The sequence below is a fragment of the Tupaia chinensis genome, unplaced genomic scaffold (genome assembly GCF_000334495.1).
Source record: "Tupaia chinensis unplaced genomic scaffold, TupChi_1.0 Scaffold000493_1, whole genome shotgun sequence".
NCBI lineage: Eukaryota > Metazoa > Chordata > Mammalia > Scandentia > Tupaiidae > Tupaia > Tupaia belangeri.
This window is the reverse complement of record NW_006160005.1, coordinates 700,553-711,095: the sequence shown is the minus strand read 5'-3', so window position 1 is coordinate 711,095 and position 10,543 is coordinate 700,553. Positions and strand designations below refer to the sequence as shown.

General features: G+C 49.0%; 1 protein-coding gene across 1 annotated transcript; it reads left to right on the top strand.

The window, feature by feature from the left end:
• The first annotated feature begins 7 nt into the window (after positions 1-7).
• Positions 8-2,116, top strand: MFSD6L (major facilitator superfamily domain containing 6 like). Its single transcript, XM_006156401.2, has one exon. The coding sequence runs from the start codon at positions 119-121 to the stop codon at positions 1,898-1,900; it is 1,782 nt and encodes a 593-aa protein (XP_006156463.1). The 5' UTR covers positions 8-118; the 3' UTR covers positions 1,901-2,116.
• Positions 2,117-10,543: the final 8,427 nt, after the last annotated feature.

Below are 10,543 nucleotides of genomic sequence, written 5' to 3'. Positions count from 1 at the left end.
GCCGCGAGCCCCGGAGCTTTTTCCCAGGGGACATGGGGCCGCGCCCTCTCCCGCCGCCGCGCCCACCCTGCGACCAGCCCTGCCCCCCGCCAGCCGGGGTCTGAAGGAGTCGGGAGCCATGAGCGCCAACCCACAGTGGGACATCAGCAGGGCGCTGGGGGTGGCCAGGCTCTTCCACCTGGTGTGTGGAGTCCGGGATGCATCTGTGACCCCGTACCTGACTCTCTACCTGAGGCAGCTGGGCTTGGCCGCTCCCTGGGTGGGCATTCTAATGGGCACCAAGCACCTGATCGCGGCCTTCTGGGCTCCGTTCTGTGCCTTCCTGGCCAAGAGCTACCAGAAGCGGAGAGTGCTGCTCATAGGCTCGCTGCTTGGCTCGGTGGGAGCCAGCCTGCTGATGGTCCTGGTCCCCCCGCTGGACAAAGACTTGGCATACCGCTCTTGCAACCGGAGCAGCAACCTGAGCTCGGTCCCGCTAAGCGTGAACCTCACCTCAGCCCCAGGGCCTGCCTCCAACCATCCGGCAGGGGCAGGGGCGCTCAGCCTCCCAGCAGGAAGGAGCTCTGGAGTCACCATAGCCTATGACTTCCCAAATGGACCTGGTGAAAGTGGCCCAGAAACTTTCCATGCCCTGAGTGGCTACCTAGCTCCCTCTGTTGAAGGAACCAGGTTCATGGCCCATGTGTTCCTCCCTCCTGTCACTTCTGGAGTGAAAGCCAAGCTTAGGAAAGGTGCTTTTGAAGGGGTCAGTGCTGCCCGCCCCTTGCTTCCTGGGGACACATTGCTGGGAAGTCCTGCCAACTTGTCATCGGCAGGGAGGCAAGCCCGGGCCCGGGGGCTCTCCTTGGAAGGGCTGCAGTGGACTTTCATCCTGGCCCTGGGCTCCGTGGTGTTCTGGGAGTTGCTGACCTCCTCTCTGGAGCAGGTGGCTGATGACAGCATTTATGAATACCTGGACTTCGTAGATGCCACTGACCGCTACAGAAGCCTGTGGATGTGGCGGTTGCTGGGCACGGCGGTGGGCGTGTGTGCCATTGCAGCCGTGGCGGAGCAGCTGGACTGCTTCCTGATGGCCAGTGGCCCCCGGGGTGTGGTGCACTTCTACGGCTACTCACTGGTCAGCACCCTGGCCTTACTGGTGAGCATTGTCTTTCCTGTGCCCGTCTGCCAGCGGCAGGAGCCCAGCTATAGAACCGTCAAAGCACTGTCTCTGGTCTGGGGTGAGCCCCGCCTCATCCTCCTGGCCTTCACCGTATTTCTGATAGGCGCTGTCGCCAGCACCGTGCAGAACTTTCTGTTCTGGCACATGAAGGATCATGGGAGCAGCGAACTGGTCATGGGGTTCTCGGTGGCGCTCAGCCTGCTGGGGGAAATCCTGCTTCACCCGCTCAGAGCTCCGCTGCTGCGGAGACTGTCCCGGGCTGGCACGCTGGGGCTGGGGCTGGGCGGCCTGGCGGGGCAGCTGCTCTATTACTCCTTCCTCTGGAGCTGGTGGTCGGTCCTTCCCGCTCAGACCTTGAGTGCCATTAGCAATGGGGCTGTATGGTGGGCAGTGGGGGCCTGGATAGGCGACCTGGCCACGCCCAGCACAGAGAGGCCCCTGAGTGCCATGTTCAGAGGCCACTTTTATGGCGGCGGCTGTAGCCTGGGCAGCTTTGTGGGGGGCTTTGCACTGATGCGCTTCAGTCTGGCCACCCTCTACCAGGCCTGCTGCGTGGTCCTGCTGCTCTGGCTGGCCTTGTTCCTGGCCATCCAGCCCAGGCTGCCCCAGGAGCGCAAGATCAACTACTCCAGGCTGCTGATTGTGGAAGCTAGCGACACCAGCGACTCCGAGCAGGGGACCGAACGGGACTGGCTTGTGACGGCCATGAGGGAGGAGCACACAAACTGGAAGGGCTGAGAGTCGTAGTATGCTGATGTGGGAAGGCCACTAGTAGGTGGGACAGATCAGTCTGCTGAGGACACCATCCTGCCTGGGACTGCAACTGCAGGGAGCCTTGGGAGAAAGATGGTATGTCTCTACCAAGGACCCAATAGGATCACCTCATTGCATGATTTTCTTCCCTTTTGTAATAAAAGAAGATTTAACTTTTTGCCATTCAATCTTTTTTAAATAATGGAGAAAAATATGTTTACTAAAAAAAAACAAAACCAAAAAAACATGTTTCCTTTGTTTTTTTTATTTGCTTGTGTGTTTTGTCTTTTATTGTTTTAGTTTTGCTATAGGTCACGTGCACTCACCAGTGAGAGAGAGAATGAGAAATCACCCTCTATGGGGGATGCCCACCTTGTAATCCTTTCTCCTCCATTCTCCCCTTGGGACTTTGGGCATGCATGTTCACATGTCCAGCGTGTTTTTCAAGTCGCCTAGTCCCAGGACTTGAACCTACAGTCAGTTATGAGGGATTCAGCTTCAACTTCTATGCCATCTGCTGGCACCAAACACATTCCCTTTGTATTCTCTGTATGATGTACTACTAACAGGTGAAGATCCATTTAGCAGTGGCTGAAGTGATCACCTCAAATTGGCAGCACCGGGAAGGCAGTGAAGACCTGCAGGATTCAGTGGGCAGAGAAAGTGGCTGCCTGGCTGAGTCGGGGCCAGTCCCATGGCTCACAAAAGCCTTCACCTGTCCTATAAAAGTCGTGCCGTGGGCAGGTAAGAATGGTGCTGGGAACTGAAGTCCTCCCTCTGCCCATTGATATACAAGCACCCTTGCTCACTCCCAAGTTTTAAGTTTCCAATAAGAGAAAACAATGGACTATGTACTGTGTGCTGGGAGGGAGTGGTGGTCTCATTCTTACTCTCAAATGTGTGTTCACCAGGAAAATAATACTTAGGATCATCTTCTATATTTACATCAGAACAAGAACATTTTCATGTCCTTTAGACTCAGCATTCCCAACCCTTGGACCACAGTCAGCTCCCATTCTGTAATCCCTGGGGAATTAGGCTGCACAGCAAGAGGTGAGCTTCGGGTGAGCAAATGAAGCTTCATCTGTATTTACAGCCGCTCCCCGTTGCTGACATAGCCGCCTGAGATCCACAGCTCCGCCTCCTGTCCAATCAGCGATGGCATTAGAGTCTCATAGGAGCTGGAATCCTATCGTGAACTGCACGCACAGGGGGAACTGGGTTGTGTGCGCTCGTAAACCGTTCTCCTCACCTCCATCCATGGAAAAATTGTCTTCTATGAACCTGGTCCCTGGTGCCAAAAGGATTGGGGACCACTGCCTTAGACTCACATTTTGTTCTCTCAGCCTGACAGGATCACATGGAGATTTTAGCTCTGCTTTGATTAGGGTGTGGTGGTCTCCACTGGGTAGGTGCTACAGACACTGCACATCGGCCCTGTGCCCGGCCACCAGATGGGGTGTCAGAGTGGCAAACCAATGCTGTTGCCTTCCCAAGGCCTCCAGAACCTTCCTCGGTCTGAAGAAAGGGCCCTTTATTCCAGAGGTTAGTCTCTAAGAGCCTAATTATTCTACCTTTCAGTCAGATAAACAGAATATTGGATTTATTGGGTCACCAGAAAAGTCATGACATAGTTTTTTCAGTGCGAAAATGCATCATGACTTTTCCAATGACCCAATTATGCAAATGTAGAAAATGTCTCAAAGCCAGAGAAGGGGAACAAATATATGAACGTTCACTGGATCAGGCATGGTTCTACAATCTTTGTTCTTTTTAAGTTCTCCTTGGGAAGCTCTAGGACACACATAACAAAAATAAACAAATAAATAACCTCCACCCTGAGCAATTGGAAATTTAATTGTCTTACATAAGGTATCTAGGGGTAGGCAGTCCAGAGCTAGAAGAGCTGCTGAATGATGCCACGGGGACCTAGAATCTAATCTCTTCACATCGTCATAGGCAGTTTGTAAGCCTCCCTCCCATATTTATTCTCTCATAATAACAAAATGGCTGCTGCACCTCCAGACCTTTCATCCACGTTCCAGGCAGGAAGAAGAAAGAAAGACAACAAGGCAAAGGGGGAAACAGGAAAGATGCCTATATCAGGAAAGCAAGTCTTCCCAGCACTCCTCTGCTGACTGAAATGAAGTGGGTCCATGGCCACCTCTAACTGCAAAGGAGTCTGGGAAGTGGAGTGTTTTCACATGGGCATAGTTACAACCCAAGCAAAATCAGGGCTGGGTTAGGAAAACCAGGGCTCGCTGTTGGATCATTAGCTAGCAACATCTGCTGCATCGTCGTGGATCTCACACCTGTGTCCATCTCACGCCAGGCAGAGTCTGTGCTCCTTTCAGCCCAGGACGCCAGCTTCTCCCACAGAAATGACTTCAGCAACTTGAGCCCCCCTACGACCCCCAATGACCCTACAGAGAAATCAAGTTTATTATCTGCATTTTACAAATAATAAAGAGGAATCTCAGAAAAGCCCCACATTGGGTCACTGGCAGAAACACCACCAGAGTCCTGATTCCTTGCCCCAAATGTAAAGCCTTTTCTTCTATGCTGGTAGCTCTCAACCCTGGCTGTCTGGGCAAATCTAAGGCGCATATACCAAATTAGGCAGGGTCTCAGGTCCATCAATCTCTCAGATAAGACCCGGAAAAATGCTGTGTGTGTGTGTGTTTAATTGCCGGAGTGTGAAAGTGCTCACCTGAGAGAGAGAGAAGGAAAAGGAGAAAGCTCCTCCTTCGTATGGTGTGGTCATACTGCAATCCATTCTCCACTTTTCCATCCTGTTGGGATTTAAGACATGCACACACACAGGCCTGGTGTGTCTTTCAAGCTATATGGGATGTGTTTTGGTAATTAAGTTAATATTTGACTACTTCTCATTTGTAAAGAATTGCACTACTTACCATGGGGGATTCAAAGAGGAATAAAATGCATAGCCTCTGCTCTCAAGAAGCGAATGGTCTAATTAGAAGATTTATTTATATCCATATACACATACACAAGGAAGCACAGGACAGTGAAAAATGCCACACTCACACAAGTTGTGACTTTTACTCTTATTAATTGCTGAAGCCAGTAGGTCAAGTTAAGCTTTGGTAAATCAAAAGGAAACGAAATTCTCAGCTCTCAGCCTGTGGCTATCAGAGAGACTGAGTCTGCCGTTCTGACATTTCTCGGTTCCAACCAGGAAAGTAAATATTGAACAAGTCATTAACTGTTATCGCTCGGGTTACTGAGACCATTATTTCCCAAGTGAGTTTTGTAGAACACTTTATCCTAGTGGGGTAGAGGGTTAGGGAAAGCATTAAAAAGGGATTCTGTGGCCAAATAAATCTGGTAAATGACGCAAATGGGGACCAGCAGGTAATGTGATGGTTAGGGTGCTAGATTCCCACGTGGCTGACCATGGTTTGAGTCCTGGACCTGGCAGTTGGAAAATCACACCAGGCACGTGTGCACGTGTGCCCAAAACCTCAGGAAAAGAATGGAAGAGAAGGGACTGTGGCATGGCCATTCCCTCTAGGCGGTGATTTCTCACTTTCCCTCTCTCTGTCCCTCTCCAGTGATCATGCACGCCCCACGGCGAAAACCTCAAACAAAAAATGTAAATGACTTCCACCTCTTAGAAACTTGCAATGTCTGTTAGCGAGTGAAGACTCTCAAAAACCCTGTAGTCAAGTTAACTGGATCAGCTCTGTCAGCGGTGGCAGCATGAAAGGGATGAGACACTACGTTTGCACGCGGATTTCATATGAACCTTTGTGCAAGACAACGTCAGAGAGATGCCCTACATGTGAATGTCCTACATGGCCGCCTTACAGAAATGGAACTCACACTTTGTGGAGAGCAGCCAGTATGAAAACATGTGATTAAAACATGCGGCCTGGAGATACATGCAGATATGCACGTTTGTAAGTTATTTTAGCAGGGCTATTGTGAAGCATTTACATATCAAAGTAGTATTTGCCTGTCGTTAATGGTTGTCTTTTTGTTGTTAATAATCAATACCTCGGTACTGCCTAGTATTGGGCTAAAGGAAGTTACATGCGTTTATCAAATTGTCCCCCAAAAAAGATCAGAGAAATTATCTGGCGCCAGTCATTTTCACGTCTTCAGACCATTTACATCCAGAAACAACTGGCTTTGCATCCCAATTTCTCCTCCTCATTCTCTTTGCATTCCACTTCCTTCTTCCCCATTCCTTTTGCATCCCATCTCCCCCTTCCCCCATTTTCTGCCCTTTAAAAGAATAAACCTGAGGCTGGTTCTGGCCGCAACTTCTCCATCAGAGAAGCTGTGCCCACCCGATCCTCGCTTTTCTATACTTGTGTGTCTTCGTGTGTTTGTTATTGCGTCTATTTCTAATCCACAGCCTTCCCCACTCAGAGAAACGTGTTCATGCCGAGACTGTCCTGGCAACACTTTGAACTTTGCTTCCATTCTCTTTGTCTGTCACCAGCATGCCATAAAGCTCATAATTCTCACAACACTAATATTCAGTTTACAGCAGGGGAAACAGGCTCAGAGAGCTTAGCTGACATAGTGACCAAAGGTCAGGACTGTTCGATGTAGAGCCTTGACTTGAAGCCAGGTCTGACCCACAGATGCCAAAGCTCTTTCTCTGAAGGCAACACTGTGTCTAAAAGTGAAGACGTTCAGCCATTGAACAGGAGCCGCAAGCATTTGACTCTCTTTCCTGCTGGATTGTGAATGATGAGTCTGCGTTGGGGGAGAGCCGGGGGGCTAAGACATCTGTTTTGGACAGATTACTGCAATTGTCCAGGTGGGAAGAGGGTGCATCCCAAAAGAGCGTGAAGATTGAATGACAACACGATGTATGCAAGGGGGGTTCAGAGGTAGAACTGATAATACCGCCTTTGGTTATTGATTGGCTAATGAGGTGGTGAATTAAGAAAAATAGAGGTGTTAAGGATTATGGGTGATTTTGCAGTTTTGAACCATGGGACGAGGGAGAACATCTGCAAGACCAGCAGAGCCCGGGAACCCATGAAACTATCCGTGCAGAAGCTGAAACTTACACACAGATGATAAGAATTGTAGACGACACAGCAGAAACTCCTCAGCCTCCTGGCTTCCTTATAATCACTGACTGTCACTGAGACCAGAGGCATCACCATTTGTGATACTTGTGTTATGGGGCAAAGAAAGCATTCCTAATATCCAGAGGCTTTTCCACAGCTATGTTTATGAAAATTTTAACTTTTTTTTTAAAAGGATTACTTATTTTGGGACCAGCAAATGACATAATGGTCGCTAAACTCCCACATGGTTGATTGTGGTTCGAGTCCCAGGCCCAGCAGCTTAAAAACTCACACAGGATGCACGTGCATACGTGCCCAAAATCCTGAGAGGAGAATGGAGGAGATGGGGTTAGGGCATAGCCATCCCCCCCAGGGTGGGGAGGGGGAGGGCGGTGATTTCTCACTTTCTGTTTCTCTGTCTCTCTGGTAAGCACACATGCCCTATAGCAAAAATCTTTCTAAACAAGAAAGAAAGAATTATTTTATTTATTTATTTATTTATTTATTTATTTAAACTTGCTTTAGTTACTGGAGAGAGCCAGAGATAAAGAGAGAAGGAAAGTGAGAAAGCAAGCTGCAAGGTTCGAGACTTGAACCATGGTTGGCCATGTGGGAATCCAGCATCCTAACCACCATGCCACTTGCTGCCCCTGAAACTTTTAACTTGTTAAAGTAACTTTAATTAATTAATTAATTAATTAAATCCATAAGAGACAGAGAGAGAGGAAGAGAGAGAAGTACCTCGCACAAGGTCTTCATGCTACAGTCCTCCCAGTCTTAGCTGGCCCCAGCTCATGGGCACATTATGCCCATCATGTATGGGGAGGTCTCTGGACTCAAACCCAGAACCTCCCCATGTAAGTTGGTCTTGCCAAGCATTGTTCTATCATTGCAACCACCATCTGACCCCCCCACCACCTTTATCTTTTTTCAAATCTGATTGTGAGATGGCTTGGTGGCATGGATTACACTAGGCTGAAGTCCTTTCCACCCTTGGGAGCCTGTTGTCTGTGATAGGAACATGATTTGGTGAGATGTCTTTGCCCGCAAAAGTAAAACTTGAAGAATGGCCCCTTGACAATGTCACTTACCAAACTGGGTCTCAATTTCCATGGGTGAACAAGACCTCAGCATCTATGGCCTTGCAAGTTCATGCTGCTTGACCTTGACATGATTTCCTCTGTTGAGACAAGGTCATTCCACCTATGCCCCTCTCACCCATCAGAATAGGATGGCATTACCCCAGGGACGCCAGGGCCTTGAATAAATGTTCATCTTCTTACCCCTAAATCTGACATTAAGTCCTCAGTCTATGTGCAGAGCCCAAAGCACCAGCCCTATAGCCAGGCTCCAGTGGTAGTGGAATGAGCCAGAGGGACAGTGTGCAGAAGATGGGACTTCATCCCAGTAGGGTGAGGCCTCCAGTGTGGGGGTTGTTGTGGAAGGGGGAGGTCTAGATAGGTACCTTCAGTGCAGGGGACACCATCCTATAGGCATTTCACTGTCCCCTCTGCTAATTCATGCCAACCATCACGGGCTGTAGCCTTGAGCCCTTGCAGCCCTTCTTCCCTTTGCAAGGAGTGAGGGCATCCTTTCCAACCTACAAGTCACTTTCTACCTCCACACAGGACTGGAGGGCTGTGAACCGGGGCTGAAGAGGGCTAAAAGTAAACCAGGAGAGGAAGGGAGGAGATGGCACCAGAGGTTCAGGAGCTTCCACCAGGGAGCATCAGACACACTGGGTAAACGCAGATCCCCCATCCTCAGACAAGTCTGGTGCCGGTACCCTTCTCAAAGCTCCATTCGGAAATGAGGTCAGATCCCTTGAACTCTTAGAACATGGAGCTACAGAGTGCTGTTGCTGAGCTGGCCCCTCATACAGACGGGGTCCAGGAGAGGGGCTGGGAAAAGGGAACAGCTGTGGTGACTGTCATTGAAATTGGCTGGTTAAGAAACATAGGCACTGGGACCAGCAGATGGGGAATGGTTACATGGCTGGACTCCCACGTGGTTGACTACGGTTGAAGTCCAGGACCCAGTGGCTTAACACTCATGCCAGGTGCGTGTGCCTGCATGTCCAAAATCCTGACAGGAGATTGAGGAGAAGGGATTGTGACGTGGCCATACCCCCTAGGGAGGTATTTCTCACTTTCTCTCTTTCTCTCTTTGTCTCTCTGGCAAGCACATGTACCCTATAGCAAAAATCTCTCTTAAAAAAAAAAAAGGAAAAGAAAAAGAAAAAAAAAAAATAGGTACTATCAGCCCTGCCAGCCTGGAGAAACCAAGGGTATCTCTTCTTAAGAACATAGGCTGCTGAGAACCAGTAGATGGTGTAATGGTTATGTCACTGGACTCCCATGTAGTTGACTCGTTTGAGTCCCAGACCTGGTGGCTTAAAATTCATGCCAGGCATGTGTGCGTGTGTGCCCAAAATTCCAAGAAGAGAATGGAAGAGAAGGGATTGTAGCATGGTTGTCCCCTACCCCCAGGGGGTGGTTTCTTGCTTTCTGTCTCTCTGTCTCTTCAGCAAGCACATGCGCCCTATAATACCAAAAAAAAACCTCTCTCTCTAAAAAAAAAAGTAGGCTGCTGGGGCCAGCAGGGGGCATGGGGGTTTAGGTGCTGGACTCCCACATGGCTGACCATGGTTCCAGTCCCAGACCTGGTGGCTTGCTTTCTCACTTTCCTTCTCTCTCTCTCTCTGGTGACCACGTGTGACCTATAGCAAAAAAAAAAAGAAAAAAAGAAAAAGAACATAGCTTACCTAATGGTGCTTCCATCTTGATCAGAGTGGGTGAGAGTCAGGGTAAACAAGTAGAAACAGAACCAGCTGGTGTCACAGTTGTAACACAGTGCTCTACATGCCAGAGGCCTCACTGGACATGTCATGAGTACACATGCCCGTCATGCAAGCTGGCTGAGGTTGGAAGCCAATCATGGTGCGAAGACCCTATTGGGAGTGCCTCTCTCTCTCTCACTCTTCCTCAGACTCTCTCTCTGGCCTTGTCTAATGGAAGAAATAGATTTGTAGTTTTTGTTTTGTTTTATTTTATGTGAAGAAACAAGAGAAATGGTTACAATAGTTACATGTACCATTTGAGTTTCCCGGGCTAAAAAAGGGCCACAGGAAGTTAGAGCTCCAGCCCCCAGCCCCTTCCAGGCTGGCCCAAGTCTCACCAGTTTATATGTGGGTACTCACAGAGGGGGCACACAGATGTTTACAAAAAGGCCTGAACTCATCATTCGATGAACCCTCAATACAATGGAAAAAAAAGAGAAGATTTGTCCCAGAAGACCTTTAAGAAACCCTGAGACTCATGTTACAGCCTCTCTTTTTCTCAGGAAACAGATGGCATCAACAAACAATGCCTCTTCCTACTGTTCTTGGCTAGTAACCTCAAAATCTGTATGCCCTTTACCCAGAAAGACACTCCACTTTCGCCTTCTTTCTTTCTTTCGCCTAAAGCCTCTTTTCTTGGAGATTGTACTGGCTCACTTTCTAGGTTTCTTTTTTCTTTTTTTTTCCAGAAAAATTTTTGCTATAGGACATGTGTGCTTGCCAGAGAGACAGAAA